Source organism: Hirundo rustica, chromosome 26 (genome assembly GCF_015227805.2).
Source record: "Hirundo rustica isolate bHirRus1 chromosome 26, bHirRus1.pri.v3, whole genome shotgun sequence".
Taxonomy (NCBI): Eukaryota; Metazoa; Chordata; class Aves; order Passeriformes; family Hirundinidae; genus Hirundo; species Hirundo rustica.
Window position 1 is genome coordinate 4901859 of NC_053475.1, and position 19736 is coordinate 4921594.

Below are 19736 nucleotides of genomic sequence, written 5' to 3' on the forward strand. Positions count from 1 at the left end.
GGAGTCTTCTCATGCTTGTAACATAAACAAGAGTTGTTTTTCCCATTCCTCTCTAATGAGGGACAACTGATTAACCTCTGTCTTGGCCAGTGGGATGGAGAGGTGGTAACCTTGTTCTCCAATCCCTGGTCACTGTCCAAAATCTATATAAATGAAGTAATCATAATAAAGTTAGCCTTCTTTTGCCTTAGAGTGTGAGTATCATTTCTCTTTGCATCCTTTAGTGACACAGAGCCCAGGGGGGCTTTGTCTGGGGTCCCTCCCCAGGGGCTCCAGCTCGAGCTGTTTTGTTTCACTGCACCACAAAGGAACCGGAGTCTGGGACTGTGCTATGGGAACCATGGGGCTGAGCCGGTGAGAGGAGCTGGTCTGATTGAGAGTGTGGGGTGTGTGGGGAGTCACACGGGGTCTGTGTGGTCACTGGAGCCACCGCTGTTAAGGGGCTTTGTTCTGGGCAGTGTCAGTGGGACCCCCAGAGCAGCATCTGAATGGTCTGACAGGGGAGTTCCTTACCAGTTTGCTGACCCAAGTGGGACCTCAGGCCACTGCCCTGGAAGCTTGATGGCCTGTGGAAAATTTGAGGACATGTGGAATTTACAGAAAGGTTCTGCAAAGGCATTCCCCCATCAGTGACACATATCTGGTTTTGGTGACATGACACTGATTCTCCAATTCAAAACAAACCATGAGCTGGGGGCACTCCTGAATGTGAAGAACATAGGGACCATGGGCTCATGCTTCATTTCACATTGCCCCAGGACAGCATCCTTCCTCTAACACCAAGTCATCATCTCCACTCCCTGCACTCCATGTTAAAACCCTGTCCCAGGGGATTTTGGAGTTGGATGGCACTCACATTGGTACCACCATCATGTATTTCTCTTTAGAACTCATGGCAAGAACTCCCAGGCACTAGAAGAAGAAAAGAAGAAAGTGATTTCCGTCCAAACTGATTAAAAAATAGCTTTGGTGTTTTTTTAGGCCTTCTTCCATTAGTGTTCAGTTCAGAACTAATAAAGTTACTTGTAATAATGCAAATGCTTTACTTCTACTGATCAGAGCAAATCGAGGGAAGCAAAGGCTTCCGTTGCAGACCAGAAAGGAGCCACCCCCCTCTCCTTTCTGTCACATAGCCACTCACTGGTTGCAGCATTATCAGCTGTGGGAAACCCAGCAGGGGATAATAGCCCTTCCTAGGAGATTCTGCATCCAACATGTTCCAGCTTTTTTCCTCCTAATGCAATTTAAGTGATCATCACTGGATGCTTAACACCCCTGGGTGTGATCTAGTCATCACTCACCAAGGCATTTCACTGGGGTCCTGCAAGAACAGCATCAACAGGAGAAAGTGCTAACACTTTCCTATAGATCCCGGTGTTAAAAGTCCCGTTGGCATGGGAAGGATTAAAAGTCCAATGCTCCATGCTGCATGTGAGCACCAAAACCCCTAAGAAAAGATTCTTTCCTCACTTCTTCAGCAGTCACTGCCTGTCACAGAGGAACAACTGGCCCAACCCATTGCTAGGCTGGAGCTGCATCTTTCCTAGACCACAGGTTCCATGAAATTTTGGCTTTCCTTCCCTGCTGCTTCAATTGCCTGATAGGCAACAGGGATATCTAGATACCTTGGCAGTGGGATTGCAGTGTGCTTGCAGCATGTTGGCTCTCATCATCCATTCTCAGAGTCTGGGTCATTGACAGCCTGGGTGTCACCCTGCCACAGTGTCACTACTGCCTCTTCATCTGCCCCCACTCAGTTATTAGCACTTGTTTCTGGAAATAGGACCCCTTGGATACCATGGTCCTGCCTGTCCAAGGTGTTCATATGCCTGGGGGCAGCTGAGAGCAGTTCACTGCCACAGAGCCTGGAAAGTCTGAATCTGTCCCTGCCCTGACATGGCTCCTACCCTGAGCATCTCCCAAGGCTAGCACACATAAGTCCAAAGCCAACTTTTCCCTCACCATTGTCTCAGTCTTGCTGCGGCTCCCTCTGTGAGACTGCATTCACATTAATCTTTGAGCCAGATAAATACTCCTCCAGGGAAGAAGTAGGGCAGACCTGTCGTGAAGAGCACAGCCCAGAGAGAATTGTGTGATGAGCAAAGCCACTTCCCTGCACATCACAGAGGGAGTGAGGGAGCTGGCATTTTCTCTGCCAAGGTTTGTCCAACCATAACCAATGGTGTCAGGCCAGTGCATAGGTTGTATGAGATTATGAGGAGGGGTTCAGCAGGGCAGCAGGGACACCCCCGGGCTCCCGAGTGGCTCCATGAGGCTGGTTCTGCAGCCTGGACTACGTTCTCAGGACGAGTTGCTGCAACTCTGCTGTCGGGAAGGTGAAGGATGTCCCACCTGGAGCCCACAAAGCCGAGGTGAAGGGTGTCCTGCCGTCACTGCCCGAGCGGGCACGCAGCCTCTGGCTACGGTCAGTACTCCGCTCAGGAAACTGCCTAGAGCGGCGCCAAGTAAAAAAAAAGGGGGAAAGGTTTTCCTTTAACAATTGTGTCACCGTGAGGACACGTTTTTGCCGAACAGCGTTTTCAGCTGGTGCTTAGCAGGAAGGTGGGGCCAGAAGCGCTGAGCGGGGCAGGGAGCAGCCCGAGGGGGAAGCAAGGGGGCTGCAGCGGGGGCTCTGGGCGGCAGCCGAGTGTCCTGGGCCGCGGCTGAGGGTCTCCCCACCTGTGTTCCCCGGCTCCGGTGCTGCGCTGACCCTTGGGCCGGGCCGGTTCTCCTCCCCCGCCCAGAGATGACACCACCTCCCAGCGATAGGGGGTCACTCTCAAAGGGGGCGAAACTTCTCTCCCAGCGATCCCGCTCAAACCGAAGGGGGGGGGGTGTCCCCATCCTCCTGAGGGCCATCCCCCCATCCGGTGTAACCCCCTCCCCGAAGAGACCCCCCCCCCCTCAGCGCCCCGGCCGCGCCCCCGGAGCCTCCGCAGCCCCGCGCCGGCCCCCACACAAACCCCACCCCGCCCCTCCCGCTCCGCCCCTCCCCTGGCCCCTCCCCGTCCCTCAGGTTCCCAGCTCAGGCACTCAAGCCCCGCCCCTGCCCATATGCCTCCTTTCGATTGGGCAGCGTTCCCGCCAGTCAGCAAACTTCTCGTTCTTTATTGGCTGTCGTTGATGGATCTGGCGCACTGTCCGCCTCCTGCGGGCTCTGGCGGGCACTGATTGGTCTGTGAGGGAGCGCCCCTCCCCGGCTGGGCCGCGGTCGGTGCCGGGCAGGCGAAGGGTCGGTGCCGCCATCGCCATGGGCACCCGTGACGACGAGTACGACTATCTGTTCAAAGGTACGAGCTCAGCAGGGCCACGGCCGCCGCACCGTGCCGGGCTCGGCCGGGACCAGCGGGCCACGCGGGCCCGGGGCGTCCGCTGCGGCCTTGGTGCGCGGGGCGGCCTTGTGGGCCCCCGGCCTGGTCTGGTGCCGGGGGAGCCCCGGGGGAGCGGCGGGAGCGCCGCATGGGCCGCCCCGCCCCGCCTCGACCCGTCTCGGTTCGCGTGGGCCGCGCGCCGGCAGATGGGCGGCTGTGATTCCCGGGGGCGACCGGAGCCGGGGCGGGGAGAGGGCGTGCCGCGGGCCGGGGCTGTGCCCGGCCGGGCCGGTGGTTGTCCGGAGATCGCCCGGTGTCGAGCAGAAGCTGCAAAACCATAGGTTTTGGTGGAGACTCCTTCTCAGGTCCCCGCTGAGCGTCGGTAGCGGGAACCCGGGACCGTAACAGTGTTAATTTGTTTGTGCTGATGGGTGTTTTGCCGCCCCTGCCCCTTCCTATGACATGTCGGGTTGTTGAGGGCTCAGTGCTGTTCCTCCTGCCATGGCTCCGGGGGGAATCATCGCCGTGGGTGTCATCCCGTGGGATGTCTTGGGGGTTTCTGTCCCGTGGGATGTCGCTGCAGGCCGGGCTCCTGCCTGTCCAGAGGCTCAAGCTTACCAGTTTCCCGGAGCAACCCACAGCTCTGTAGCCCGAGTAGTAGTGCAGGTGGGTGTAGCACCTTCGTCTTTGGTTTTCCAGCCTGTTTTGCACCAGATTTACCGTCGGTAGAGTGGCGGAAACCTGATTTTCATCCCAAGAGTTCACTCTTAGGAACGCAGTGCTAATGGTGCCGTTGGTGGTCTGTGAGGGCTCTGGGGGTCACTTGCTGCTGTGAAAATTTCCCGGGCGTTTGATGTCTTTGCGTCTGGACTTTCATAAGAGCAACAGTGATTCTGAACTTGTGCACCAAAGAAAAGAACAGCTACTGGTATGTGGGAAATATTTTGTAGATGTGTTTGCCTATTTGTTTTACTGTGGGTTGAATCTTGAAGACAATGGGGGAAAAAAACCCTTATTTCTTCTCTGCCTGTAAAGCAGAAGACCAGCCTGTAAAAATGTACTAAACTGTCTGAGTCTAAAGTAGTTTCCTTCTGAAGTCTGTTTCCCAGGTGGTTTAATAGGCAGGAACTTGAAAGCCTAAAAATTGTACTTATTTTTTTCTTTCTCTGAATAGTCAATTAGCTAGGGAGAACTGCATTCATCTTTTAAAAATACTTGCTTTGAAATGCGCTTTTTAATGTTATCTGGAATGAGACTAAACCTGAAGCCATTTGGTCAAGATCTATGCTGTGGTGATGCTGGCACACTTTGTAGCACTTACTAAAAAATGGGTGAGAGAATTGTCCTTTTCTGTGCATCTTTTGAGAGGGGTTGTTGTGTGGATTGAAAAAAAAAAAAAGTAGATAGAGAAGGGTTTCTTTATGGGTTTAATTATTTATCTTTTCCTTCCTCTGAGGCTTTTTGGGACTAGACAAAAAATAATATAAATGGGACCAATTGGGATGAGGGCTATGCTTTGGGAGCAACTCTCCTTCCTCTTCTTTGCTTCCTCCAGAAGTGGAATTAAACATCAAGGGCTGTGTGGGGTTGTGAGGCTGCGAAGAGCTTGTGGCTGTGTTCAGTTATGTGACCCAAGTGAAGCCAGCAGTTCTGGCCTCTATTCCCAGTTAGTTTTGTAGCAGGGATGGTGAAAAGCAGGGACTTTTCAGGATGAGTTTTGAACACATTGTTTTGGAATTGAATTCATGACCTTTGAAGAGCTGTTAAAAATGTGGGAAGCCTTGTACCTATGGAATGTGATCTGCACATTAATTTTGCTCTTGAGAAGATTAGCTATTATCAGTATTTATTTTAAAAATTAAATCTGAGGTTGTGTGCTGGCAGATGTGTGCTGGCTCATAAAAAAGGCAGGAAAAATCAGCCATAGGGAAAAAGAGCTTTCTTTTACTTTTGTGGGAATTTAGACTGCTCTGATTAGTCTCTATTTAGCAAAGGCTGTGGTTATTAAAAACAAATGCATATCCTATTAGTCACCAATATCTGGCAACCTTATGTACTTCAGATTTATCAAAAACTCTGGTTAGATGGTCTCTGCTGGAGGGAGTCTTAACCTTCTTAATCACTCAAAAGGATATATTATTTTTTCCAGATGAATAAATAAGTGTATTTACAATTCTGTCATAACTCTTTATTTTCCCTTTCTTACCAATGATGTGTGGCACTGGAATTTTAATTCTGACTTAGGCTTGTTTTGTACAAGGTTCTCGATATACAGGGCAGGTGTTGGGGGTGGGATTGTGCTGTAGTTCTGGATGTTGTAGACTCAGGGAAGCAGGGAGGGTGGTGACTGAGTTGATGGATAGGTAATGTGGCGGTGATGACCCACACAGTGGCAGGGGGTGCTGGAGGATAGAGAAAATCAGGAAATACTGAAGGAGTAGTATTCAGGTCATAAATATTCAGTATTCAGGGCACTACACGAGGCCTGTCTGTGTGCATAGAGCCATCTGAAGATGGCTGGTGCTGGTTATTGATTCATGTCACTAACAAGATGAAACCATGCATCTTTTCATCACCAGTACGACCCTTAGGGGCATTTGGAGAGTGAGTTCCTCAGTTCTGGTGAGATGAGTTTAGAGAGTATTCAGACTCTTCAGCTGTCATTTGGAAGTTTTTTCCTACTCTGTCATGACTTCTGAATTTCAACAGGCAATACTATGTGGTGGCCTGTTACCAAATTTAGAAACTTGCCCAAGATCTAATCACTTGGTCCAGAGTGTTAAAGGTATCTTCTTGCTCAACTCCCAAAGAAAATTAGTTTGTGGCTTCTGCATATGTGGCCCCCAGTCTTGGCATCTTTTCTCCTGAAAGTGAAAATGCTCTTCTAGTGCTCAAGATTGAGCATTAATAAGAAGCACTTGGAAACTCTAAGAATTCTCTTTATTGAATTGGGATCTGGTTGCCTTCCTTTAACTTCTGAAGAGTGCTCTCCTTGAAGATCTGTTGGAATGTGGGGCAGCACGGTGAAGGAAGCCTGTCGCAGGAAATCAGACAAAGGAGTGCAGGATCACTGGAATTTTCTTCCAGTGACAAGATGGAGTTAATGACTTGACAGGCGTTTGCATGGTTTACGCCCCACATTGATACTTTTAAAATGCCTGAGCCTGGGAGATGGCTGGAAGGTGGAAAGGCTGTGCTTTCACCAGCTGCAAAGTCGCGGGAAGTTAACTGTCTTCAGAAACAGTTGGAAGCCTCAGAGGTCTTCCAGTCTGGTTTTAGCTTGTGTGGTGGATATTCTTACTTTTGGTTATGGTCAGGGCTTTGCTGTAGCATAGAACCTACTCCAGCCAGCAGATCCCTGTGCAAGATGGGTGACCTTCACCTGTTCTTGGAAGGTCCCACGGAATTAGTGATGAAAAACTTTGTCTGGAAAATAAAGCTAACAAAATCCTAGAGTTAGAACTTGTAATAAAATCTTTTTTTATCTATCTGTTCTCATACCCTAAAAAATGGTTTAGGCTGTTTGCCAAGGAAGGCAGAGCACTGTGAGGAGCTGGTTTCAGTTCTCCTGGCTGGGGGAGCTGTGGTGCCCTGCCACGATGCGCTGGCTGCCCATTCCTGCCTCTGTTGTGTTTTGCCTGTTCAGCTGTGCTAGCACAATTGTCTGTCTGTGCTGTCAGGCAGATGAGATGCTGGCAGAGCTCTCTGGGGCGTTTCAACAATGCCCCTGTGCAGCTCGGGAGCTGTCACAGCAGAGAGCCAGGGTCCAGCAGCAGCCTGGGAATGTGCTCCAGGGGTGGGGTGGCAGCGAGCTGGGCGCTGCCAGAGCTGCATCCTCAAACAATGGCCTGAGCAGAGAAAAGCTGTAGTAGCACTAAAAGATAAGTATGATCCTTGGCCCTGGGAGAACACTGGTGAGCTCATTCTGGAAGTGTGCAATGAGAAGATTCTTCTGTAGTTGTTTTTTGCCCATGTCTGCTTTTCTGTAGGCAAAACAGACCATATGAATGAGGAAGATCAGCAAATCTGTACTTAGAAGTGGAGCAGGAAATATTCCCAAGGTTAAAGAAGCTCACAGAGGCTGGCTGCCTTTCTTTTGCTTGAGCCAGGTCACTTGAATTCAAAGGGTATGTGATACAGTGTTTGTGAGAAGAAGGGAGCGTGGCTCAGCTATTTCAGCTTTGTTTCTCTCAGTTGTTTCTTGCTCTCATGGATAAGCCAAAAAGTAGAGGGAACCTCCTGCCCCAAGATGTACCTTTGTTTTCACAATTCCTTTCAGGAAAGTTAGGCTTTGTGTGCTGAAGGTCTCCCTGCACTTACATTTTTCTGTTATCATGGCAACACCACGTGTGGAGGCAGAGGTTTCTAGCTCATCTCTTCTCATGCAGTCTACTACAACTTGTTTTTCTGGATGAAGTTCTGCTTGCTTTTTATCTTTTTAGTAGTATCAAATGTCTCCTGTTTTCCCCTTTCTGTGGTGAACGTATTTATTAATTAAATTATTGAAATGAAACCCCCTATGTGACTCCAACAGGGACTGCAAATAATTGTTCACTTACCGTGTTTTTGGTATTTAAAAAAAATAGAGTACACTTATACTGTACAAAGGCTTTTGTTGGGCAGACAGGTTGCCTGTTGCCATGTTCTTGCCTGTAGTGTTTCTTAAAATGTGGATTGCAGCCTTCCTGTGCCAAAGGTCAAGTATGTGAGGGGCATCTCTTACTTCTGCCTGCTGCAGTGGCTGGGGCCTCCAAAGGCACTGTTTGACTTCGACAGTTGCTGTAGCAATTTCTCATTTTCACCTCTGAGGACCAGGCAGCTACTCACCGAAAAACAGCTTGGGGCTCTTCTAGAGTTGGAGAAGCAAGCTGTGCGTAGTAAAGACTGTGGCATTTTCTGTGTTGTCTCTCCTGTGTTATCCAGCTGTGCATTTCTGGTGAATGCCACCAACCAGGCTGCACTGCAGTGTGGGATCAGTGCTGGTAGGAGAAATTAATTGTGAAAATAATGTCTTTCTTTTCAGTTGTGTTGATCGGAGACTCTGGAGTTGGGAAAAGTAATCTTCTGTCACGTTTCACACGCAATGAGTTCAATCTGGAAAGTAAGAGCACCATTGGGGTGGAATTTGCCACCAGGAGCATCCAGGTGGACGGGAAGACGATAAAAGCCCAGATCTGGGATACTGCAGGCCAGGAGCGATACCGTGCCATTACCTCAGCGTGAGTACTGTGTCTTTGCTCAACAGAATTCGAGCAGAGATGCTGCAGCTAAATGTATGGGTAGAGAATGAAAAAAATTTGGCACACATGACAAGCTCATTGTGGCAGACTTCAATGTGGATCCAAGTCATAAGATAGCAAATACTTTTGTGTTCCCTTGATTAATGTAATGAAAGTAATTTTTAGAGTTTCATGTTACTATTATAGAAACAAATGACAGCTTAAATCAAAACTGTGGCAAATTCTGTTTGAGGTTTGTGATTTGGTTTTTTGTCGGCACTGAATGTGCTGCGTTCATTATTTAGATTGAGTGTCATTTCACGTGGAAGCTGGGGACTGTTGGTATGGAGTGTTGGTCTAGGCATGGTGGCTTACTGTAACGCCTATGGCTTCTGGTTTCAATTGCCCCCTCAGTCTTGAGATTGAGGGTATTTTTAGGAAAACCTGCAGCCACAGAAGCCCTTGAAATCTCAATGACTGAATTGGTCACAACCCTAGAAATGAGGTCCATGAGCGCACACATTGAGTAGCCAGGAAGCAGAAAGGCAACTATGATAGTGCTAGCTGTGCGGTATTAGGCACAGTCCCTGGAGGTGAGAAGCTTTTTCACCTCTGGGACCTTGTTAATCTACAGAGTGGCTTGAGGTGTACCTGTGTCTATGCTGGCAAAAGTATCTGTCTGAGGACAAAAAAGCAAACCCTTTGTTTGGGCCTGGTTCTCCAGAGCATTTTCTGATCAGTGAGTTGATTTTTTGTTATGTTACAGATGTGTATCAGTTTCTAAAGGTAAAAACATGTTTCTGAGTCATGCACAGATTGAGCCATTAAACTCAAGGTAAGGGGAGTTTTGTCAAGATGGGAGAAGACCAGGAGAGCCTGGAGCCCAAAGGGAGGGAAAGGGATGCAGAAGCAGATGTGAGGGATTGCATCTTTTCTGGAACTGTTAGTGTGACTTTCAGATTTTTTTTTTGGTGACCCTTGCTCTTGCTGTAAAAACTGCTAGTCTAGTCTGGGTCAATAGCAACTCTGGGTCAAGGTTTAATTGCTGGGAACTAGTGCAGCTGCAGTCCTGTGATCCTGCCTCTCCTTTGTGCTGGCACTAACTGTTGCTCGATGCATCACTCAGCCAGTTCAGCCTGCTCAGCCAGCAGAACGCCGAACGCCAGGGAAAAGGGAATGCTTCCTGCTGACTTGGTGCCCTGACTCAGTTTAACAGCATGTCAGGCAGGTGCTGGCAGAACTGAGGAGAAGTGGTAGGATTGTGTGGAAGAGAGACATGGATATTAGAGGATTGCTGATACAGATGGATTGTGCTGAGCTGAGCCCTTGGCTTGTGTTGAAACCTGCACTGAGGGGGCAAACTCTGTTCCTGCATTAGAGGTTTGTAGATAATGACAACATAGCCCAGAGTCCCCTCTTTAATTTGTAGGAGGGACAGGAGATATTTGAAGGATCAGGAACAAATACTGACATTTTATTAAGGGCTATTTTCCTAGCAGAAATCTAGGTTGTAACTTCACAAAAACCTCCTGGCTGTACTGATGCTGCAATAGTGAGTTTTCCGCATGCGGTTGGAGCAGGCAGGACATTTTCGGTCCTGGTTTCTGCAGGCTCTCCAGCATTTTGGTACACACACTGGATTTTTTTAGAAATGCCATTAGAAAAAAAACCTGCATTTGGAACTTGGTTTTAGGCTTCAAAACCACTCCAACAACAGTATCTGCATCAGCACAACTTTTTCCAAAGTGGGAAGCATTATAGAAAAGCTGGATGGCCTGTTTGTTGGTGTGGCTGGGACAGAGCTCTTGGTGAAGGCCTGTGCCTCATGGTTTCAGATATTACCGCGGTGCTGTTGGGGCTCTGCTCGTCTATGACATTGCCAAACACCTCACCTATGAGAACGTGGAGCGCTGGCTGAAGGAGCTGCGGGACCACGCCGACAACAACATCGTGATCATGCTGGTGGGCAACAAGAGCGACCTGCGCCACCTCCGGGCCGTGCCCACTGACGAGGCCAGGGCCTTCGCAGGTTCGTACTGCGGCGTCAGGGGCCTGCCTGGGGGATGGTGCCTGCTGTCATCACACTGTTTTGTCCAGGGCTGAACTCTCACCTCAAGTGTTAGTTTGAACTCTAAAAAAGACATTTAAGATGTTTTGTTTTGTTTTAATTAAAATATCTTGACTTATTAACTAGTTCGGTTTTTTTGGAGAATTTTTTGTCATTTTTAGTATGCAGTTTTCTGTTGTTTTTTAAATCTAGTGGTAATACATGTTTTTGGAACTGTCCTTGAGCTGCCTGATAGCTGAAGATTAAACACTTCCTCTAGCAAGGCTAGAAACAGCAAGCAAGATTTAGAAGGGGAAAGAGACGAGAAAATATCACAATAAAAATATAAAATATCACAAAATGTCTGTCCTTCCTTCCTAGAGACCTTCTTCTGCTGAGTAGATATCAGTGTGGACAGCTACACGTGAATGCTGAACCTTCTCTTAGATGGGGTGGTTGCTGCTCTAGAGCGCTGATGCATATAGTAGTGTCATCTAGTCTCACTTAAATGCAGTGATAGTCAGACTTGAAAATTGCCATTTGTTGGGAGAAGTAAAGAGGGTTATGTAAGATGCTGCCACTGCATTCCTTCTCTCTTCCTTACCTGGCAGAACTCAGATACTCTTTTGCCCTGAAAGGCCTGGGGCCATTCAGCTTTTGTGAGTCTGTCACGCTTGGAGGTGGAATGTAAATGTACAACCTCTAAAATACCTCTAGAAATATTACCAAGGCTTGCTTACACATGCTTTCAGGAGTTTGCTGGTAAGCAAGTACCCTGAGGGTAATAGAGCTGCTTTAAATTTTCAGATGGAGGAGAAGTGACATTTATCTAGGAGAAGCAAAACAAGTTGGTGGGTGCCCCAGAAAGTCTATTACTTTGGTCTTTTGGTTCAACTTCTTCCAACTTCCTTCTAAGGCTGTTTTAAATTGCTAGTGGTGGTCAAGTTGTTGCTGTTTAAGCTCCATGACTGAAATTTGCCTGTTCCTGGGCAGGTGATACAGAACCATTCTAGGTATGATATTTGAGTGTTAATCGCTTTCTTTTTTAATTAAAAAAAAAAAAAAATTGCATTGTAAGAGGAAAGAAGAAAATAGATTGTGTTGCAGTGGTCATTGTTATTTGGAAGTGGGGTCTGATTAGGAAAGTGTAGGTCTGTTGATCTTTTTGGGGTTGTAGAGGAGAATTGTGTCTCTGTGGCAGCTGACATGCTTTTGCTGGGACTCTTGCTCAAAGTACCGCTGGGTGTGATCTGTAGCCAGAAGAGAATACTTTGTGTTGCTTGACTGAGCAAGAGCTGCAGTGGGGAAAATGTTCTTGCACTTTGGGCAAAGGAGTTGTTGCTGAACTGCAGCACCAAGGTGTTCCTTGTGCAGCAGGGAAAAGAAAAAAAATTACTTGGCCCTGGCTGGTTTGGCCTAAAATAAAAGATAAAAACCTCAAAGTAAATGTGAAATAAAGTGTTATTACAGTTTTTAACTGAACCACTTCTTGTTTATTACAGAAAAAAATAACCTATCTTTTATTGAAACATCTGCTCTGGATTCAACAAATGTAGAAGAAGCCTTCAAGAATATCCTTACAGGTATGGTTTGTTGTGGATTCAGAGGAGCTACTGAGGTGGTGGATCTTCTTCATGGGCACGCTTTGTAGTTTTCTGGAATGGTTTGGAAATGAGTGTTGGGAACGATGGTTAGTTTGCAAGCTTTCTAATCTCACCTTTGTGTTCTGCCTCCCTCCCCATACACCTCTTTCTGTCCCCTGGAGGTTTGTGTCTCCCAATGTTCCATAAGTTCAAGCTACTGCAATAGCACTGTTGTAAAGGAACTAATAACTGTACTTCTATGCCTACACAAAATCTCAGCAGTGAAGCCCCAGTCATGCTGGAAGTTAAATGTTCCAGTATCTTCTCTGGTGCATTTTCAGACTACTGGACTCTTGTTCTCAGCTGATAGCAAGGGTTATAGGTGACTGCACCAACAGCATCTTCTGCAGAGAAGGACGCAAGGATTCTGGTGGATAACAAGTTGACAATGAGCCATGGGCAGGGACACCTCCCACTATCCCAGGTTGTTCCAAGCCCTGTGCAACCTGGCCTTAGACAATTCCCGGGATGGGACAGCCACAGCTGCTCTGGGCAACCTGTGCCAGGGCCTCACCACGCTCACAGCCAAGAATTTCTTCCCACTATCCCATCTAGTCCTGCCCTCTGACAGTGGGAAGCCATTCCCCTTGTCATGGCACTCCAGGCCCTTATCCAAAGTCCCTCTCCAACTCTCTTGGGGCACTGTAGATGTTGGAAGTCTGCATTAAGGTCTCCCTGGAGTCTTGTCTTCTCCAGACTGAGCAACCTCAACCCTGATTCCAAGTGCCCAAGAAGAGGCAGACAGGAAGAAAGGGGTAGCCAAGCTGCCTCTACAGGTAAAAAGCCTGACAGACAAGGAATGGGTTGTATTTGCTGCCCAGCAGATCTGTGTTATCAGAGGCACTGGTGAAGCAGCTGGAGTGTGAGGCAGAGTCGTCTGCCCAGAGCTGACGCTGAGCCAGTCTTGCACCGTGTAGCAGATTCACGGCTGATCTGGGACACTTGGCTGGATATGAGGCAACTTCCCTGGCATTTCGAGACAGTATTTTTGATTTTAGTGCTCTGAGTGTAGTTCAGCTGTAACCATCCATCCTGTCTTCCCTTGCAGTGTTGTCCTGAGACTGACCCTGGTTAGAGATGCTGGCCTGAGGCCCCTCTAGGAGTCACAGTGCTGTCACATCTCAAGCCGAGGTCAGGCCTGAGCAAACGGAACTCAAACCCCTCTCTCTCACAGCATCCTGGGCTCCCAAAAGTCTTGAGATTATCTAGTTCAGGTAGCATAGGCACATAGATAAGATGGAGAAGTCCTGAAAAGGCTATTCCTAAAGTGATTACACCTGGGAGAAAATCATCCTTCTAGGAGAGAAGGAACCTAGGAAAATGTGCTGTGTAGAGTAGGGAGTTATGAACCACCACAGGGGACTTGGTGGAGGGAGGAGAGTGGGAACAGCAGGACATGAGTTTCCTTGCTGGCCACTTGTTTGAGGAGTCACTAAAGACTGGAAGGAAAAAACCCCACAAAACACCCCAAAGAGATACTACCCCAAGGCAAAGGGGGCTTGGCAATGACTCTGAACAGCTCAAATTCAAATATGGTAAATGAGCAGGAAAGAAAGAGGATGTGACAGCTCTGAACAACCCTCCTCCTCCCTTTCAGCAAAGATCTGTAGGTAGCCAGTGGCAACAGAATTGGCCTTGAGTTAAAGGTTTCCTTTTTAAACAGCATGAATATGTGCAGATTCTTAAAGCCTAACAAAAAAACCCCCATAAACAAGCCCTGCACAGTCCTTCTTGATTTTTAGTCCTTAGTAAAGGCTTTGGGTGTTGCTGTTTTGGGGTTGTAGCTGTATTAATGTGACCATAATATTTACCACAGACTTCCAGGGAAGTACTTGCCCTTTTCCTGTTTCACAATTGAGGGAAGTTGGAACAAGGGCTTATCCTCAGTGAAATAAGTAACTTAAAAACCTTTCCACTTACAAGACTTCTGCTAACTATGCAGTTGAAACAGTTTGTTTCTGAAAACTTTTAAGCTGGCAGTCTCTCTTCAGTGGTAACAGCTTTGTGGATCTGTTTGCTTTCAAGCATGTTTGTTTGAGTCAAATAAATTCATTTGGAGAAGCATGGGGCGTTATCTACCCATGCAGCTTTTTGGTGGTAGCAGGTTGCCAGGAGCAGACGTGGGCATCAGGTAACTTGCCGCTGTGGTTTCCCAGCATCCTGGTGATTGGTATTTCTAGAGTATGCTGCCCACTTTTTTTAATCGTAAAGACAATGGTTCCCTGTTTCAGAAATTAGCATTCCTGCTCCATTCCCATTTGAAAACCCTTTTAATAATCCCCATTTTGATGGAGTCGTTGAAAAAGAACGGGATAGGAAGTGCTGTCGCGGAAGACAGTGCTGAATCTTGTCTCAGTAACTTTTCCAGACAGAGCCGGTGTGTTCATTCTGGAACTGGAATACCAGATGTTACATGATACATCTGCTTAGCCTAGATTCCCCTTTCAGAGCCCTCAAGTTAAATCCTCTCCTTCTTGGGTTCTGGCATGTTCTTGGACAGTTTGCTCAGTGCCATGCCCATGGGAAGCTGTGCCCCCAGGGCTCTGATCCGTGTGCTCTCCTTGCAGAAATCTACCGCATTGTGTCGCAGAAGCAAATCGCTGACCGGTCTGCGCATGATGAGTCTCCTGGCAACAACGTAGTTGACATCAGCGTCCCACCAACCACCGACGGACAGAAATCCAACAAACTCCAGTGCTGTCAGAACCTGTGACCTTCTCTAGATGACTGTTGTGCCCTCCACTTTGTCTGTGCTTCATTTAGAAACTTGTGTGCACTTCCTATCTCCTGTGATTCAGTGACACCCTCCTCCCTCCTTTACTCCCTTCCCAAATCTCCCCTCTCATATTAGAGCTTTAATTGTAGGGTTAACATCCCCTTGCCTCTTAAACCCCTTCCATGTGGTGACTTCTGGGCTTGAAACGTAGTCACTGATCTGATAGACATGTTTGTGTTGGAACACCTGCTGCTGGATATTATCCCATGAAACACTCTTATCAAACAGACTTGTTTTGGTTTTGCTGGGTTTTTTTTTTTTTTAGTTTGGTTTTTTTGTTGTTGTTTTTTTGGAGGGGAACAATGGGACTTGACTCTACCAGTTGAAGAAATAACTACATTTAGGTGACAAGGTTTTTTCCTCCCATAGTCAGATATCTCTTTTTCTTGTGTTTCTGTAAACATGGGGGAGAAATTAAACTAGCTGTCCTGCCAAATGCTCTGTTTTCTGTCCTGATGAAGTCTCACAGTGAGGATATTAGTGGCTGCACACACATAAGAAAACTGTTGAAAATAACATTACTTACTCTGTAATTACCCCTAATACAGTTAGTCTGGCTGCGTAGTTTACTGTTTCCTGCTTGGGAAATCTTGCTCTCTTCTTGTTTTATTTGGGAACAATGAAATATGTCTGCATCGCTTTTTCTGCCACCATGAATGCCTGTGCAGGCTTTATGAAGTGGCATAATATTTATTCAAGGCTTATGTTAATCAGTTAACATTATTGTACAGTAAGTGCCAGCATATTGATTTCAGAAACCTTTTGCAGCCTGTACAAGTAGGCTTCTTTTGTACTGTAGGTCAGTGTCTGAAAGCAGGATCTGCTCTATTTCCAGGTTTGGTTTTTTTTTTTGCATGCTGCTTTTTCTCTAGATCTCTCCCACCCCTGTCTGAGTGAGTGAGGAAATATCTTCATGTTGCATATATACCTGCACTTGTAAGGGTTTTGGTTGTTGTAGAGAAACACAATACTTTATACATTTTGTAAAACTGCAGATCCATAGTATCTGGAACTTTCTCTTCATGATCTTTCACTATTGACCTCTACTAAAATGCATAATATTAGGATTTCACATAATAACTACTAACCTGTTGTTTTCTTCTTACTGTTTTACTGAACTCCAGACTGTAATTCTTAAATGATTGTACTTCACTGATGTAACAGATTTGTCATCAGCAGGGCTAACTACTCTAATTCTTTGTTGTGCTGAATGGGAAGAATGTTACCACAATTTTGTGTAGTCAGTCTCTTGCTTGCTTGTGCAAATCTCTGATGGCTTTTCGTCACTCACTAGCTCTTGCACACTGGTATCCCCTCTGGTATCTGTGAATGTTCTGATGGCAAGTACTGGGTGAAACGATCTAAAGGAAGAGCTGGAGACCCTCTGCTGCTCCCTGAAGGCTTGTGGAGCCATTTGCAGTGAGTTTTTGCTCTGTATTCTGAGCCTGTACCTCACTGGATGAATCCCAGCTGCATATTAGTGAGTTGATTTTTCTTTACGGATACAAAGCAAATATGAAACTGACTTGTGTTTAAAGAGGAAATCTGACATTCCAGTCTCAACTGTTCTGTCTGGTTACATAATAAAATTAAGGGCAGTTAACTCTGATGGTTTTTCTTTTATAAGATCTCCAGACCAATGCCTTTAATTTTTGCACCGAATGCAGTGAGTGGACTCCAGCTCACAGCACAGGATGCGTGTGGTGCCTGGCACTTCCACTCTTCAGCTTTGTTTAGACGTTACATTCAAGGTTAAAGGGTGCATGCTTGCAGCCTGATCCCATTGAATGAGGGTATGAATTCCTGTGTAGGCATCACAGGGCTCTATCCTAAGGGTGTTCCAGTTCAGGAAGCACTTTCAATATTTGGTATTTACTTCACTAGCATTCTGTTGAGAGAAGGTGGGAACTGGGATGTCTCCTTTTTGGTGGTCCAAGACCAGAACATAACGTGCAGTGTTCAGACAGCTGGCAATAAGAGAATGGAAAATTTTGAAATACTGAAAATATTTCATTTGAGAACAAGTGGACACTAGTGGAGCTGGGCTCCTTAATTTTTGAACAAGCTTTATATAAAGAAATCAGTTGGATAGCATGAGGAGGAATTGGAATTGTACTGTTAAGAAGACTTACTAGTTCAGGGTGATGCATTAACATGCTTACTCTGCAAGTCCTGTTCTAAACATGAAGTTTCTAAAATCAGTCTGGCCTGATGTAAGAAGCCAAGGAACAGTCACTTGATTGTCTCTTGAAAGATTTTCTTTAGTCTTTGACTTTGTGGAAAGCTCCAAACTTTGCTGCAGAGTCCCAGTGAAAGGTCAGTGTATGGGCCTTAAGTGTTGTTAAATTTATGGGTATTGAAGAGCTCTTGAACAACTCCATTGTCCAAAGCCCCCTCAGCACCGGTGGTCCATGCACCATTCTGTTGTGTTTGAGATATATTGTGTGACAGGGAAAGGCCTCCTGGGGGCACCCAGGGCGAGGGAGTTGTGTGTGTACCCCATGTAGCAGCTCCTGAGAGCGCTGGGAACGGTGTGGGGGCTCTAATCTGCTGTGGTCCCTCAGTATGAAACAAGGCTCTTCCCCAGGCTGCTGTGCTGCTCTCCAGGCAGAGCCACAGCCCTTCTGGGCTCCTGCCCAGACTAAGCCTAGGGCTGTTTGTGACAATAGAAAAAGGAGAGTGGACCAGTTTTGCCAGATCAGGCCATCTTCCTGTGCACAGACCAGGGAAAATGCTTCTTATCTGGGGTTCCTGGTGTCCTGATGAAGCATTGTGCACTCCTTAGAAACTACATCCACAACCCAGCCCACCACATTGCTGAGGGAAAGACTTGGAGGAATCCTGAGAAAGCTGGAAATGCTGAAGAGCTGTCTGACATTCAGGGAAGCTCTCCAGTAGCCCAGACTCCTTAAGCATGCTTTCCTGATGTGGAAATTACAGACTACATGTAACCTTAGCTAGACTGCTTCATCCCACAGCTTTGCTGGCTGTGTGTCTCTCAGTATTACTGTCAGGAGAAAAGAAAAGGTTACATCTCTCTTCCACCTGCCCTAAGGGATTTGAGGGCTGAATTTGGCTTTTGTAAAACTCTTGATAACAGGAAAGCTGCCTGTGAAAAGAAAGGGAATGTGTGCTCTGCTTGCTTTACTTGGATGTTGAAGCTGACTTTCCTTTATTGAAAACACTACAAAGCCCTGAGTGTTCCTCCTGTGTCAGTAACACAACCATCAGAGGCTCTCGCTGATGTCTAAAACAGGTCCTTTAATGCAGAATTAGGCAGGAGTCTGTCATGCTGCCTCTCCTCTTGCTGATGGGGAGGGTGAAGGCCAAAATACATACATAAAAGTGACTTGGTCCTGAGCACACAAACAGCTAATTGGTAAAATAAATTCCTTGGGTAGATCAGATCAGTCCAGTCTCTTTTCCTGCAGTCAGTGCTTACAGACAGATGAGTTAGCCTGGGATCTTCACTGGAGCCTGCACAGAGCAAGGAAGTTTTGTTTGTAGGAAAGTTTTAAAGCTCCATGCTTGTATGAATGTAAAAATCCAGTTGATGGTTGACTGCTTGCTGCCCTGTTAAAAAGATTTCAGTGTGTGCTTTGGAGGCCATCAAAATTCCATAGAAGAAAGGCAGTTCGATGCCTTCCTGCCCCTATGGAAGGTTTAGAGGCAGTAGAAGAATGATGGATGCCAGACATGCACCCATTTGGGTGCTGTTCTGTGACCTCCCCGGTGACCAGGGCCTCTTGTGTGAACACAGAGCTGTTGGCTGGGCATGGTAAGGGTTGGGCCGAGCCTTTATTTGAATAAGTTATTTAACAAAAGCTGTTGGAAAAATGTAAAGGAGTTATTTTTGCTCCTGGTGCTTTGATCCCTGTGTGCTCTACTGCTCCAGAAGGTGGGGTAGGATCTGTTTCTGGCTGAATCTTACTGAGGCTTGGTGATCATTTCCCTTCCAAGCAGGAGGAAGAACTTGGTTAGAGGTTCTGTACACTGTAGAAGAAAAGAAGATCCCAATGAAGCGTCTCAGTCACTTAGGGAAGATTTTTTCCTCCATGAAAAACTAGAACACTGTCAAAGGTAGGGGCCAGAATTTCAGCTAAGGAAAATCATACAATTGGAGGTGAAGACTATCTGTCCTTCAAGTAAAGTACAGTAAGTGGGAGCTGAAGGGTATATTCAATTGACTTGAAGACTCTTAAATGTAGTTGGTGATTTATGGAATGTTTCTGTGGAATGAGTATCTCCAGGGCTGCACTGTTTCAATAAATAACAGCAATTCCTATTTTACACTGGTCAGATAATGCATGGTAGTGTTGACTATCAGGCTTTGTAGGCTATAAATAGTATTGGGCCTTTATGCAACCTAGAAGAGAGGTTCCTTTCATTTACTTTTATTCCTGATTCTTGTGTTAAGTGCAATTCACTTTGTAAATAAACACATCACTCGATTTTTGTGCATGGTTATGATGTATTGTGGATATAAAGATTGCCAAATAATACCGTCTGTGTAAAGTTCTATTCCAGACACAACTGTAGGACAAGGTGGGGGGGCAGAGCGCGGGGTGGGCCGGGCATGCGGGAGTGGCAGGCCGGGGTACCCGGGGCCTGTGCCCCGCCGCAGGGCGCCGCGTTGGGCGGTGTCCGGGGGCGGGGCCGGGGCGGGGCAAGGGGAAGGGCGGGGCCGGGGGCGGGGCTTGCTGGCCGGGCCGCTACTGGCCGCCGGCTGTTGCCAGCGGG

General features: G+C 47.0%; 1 protein-coding gene across 1 annotated transcript; it reads left to right on the forward strand.

The window, feature by feature from the left end:
* Positions 1-3140: 3140 nt before the first annotated feature.
* Positions 3141-19498, forward strand: RAB11B (RAB11B, member RAS oncogene family). The gene is made up of 5 exons (XM_040086503.2): positions 3141-3290; positions 8335-8530; positions 10366-10559; positions 12080-12160; positions 14788-19498. The coding sequence occupies exons 1-5, from the start codon at positions 3251-3253 to the stop codon at positions 14931-14933; spliced, it is 657 nt and encodes a 218-aa protein (XP_039942437.1). The 5' UTR covers positions 3141-3250; the 3' UTR covers positions 14934-19498.
* The last annotated feature ends 238 nt before the right edge of the window (positions 19499-19736 follow it).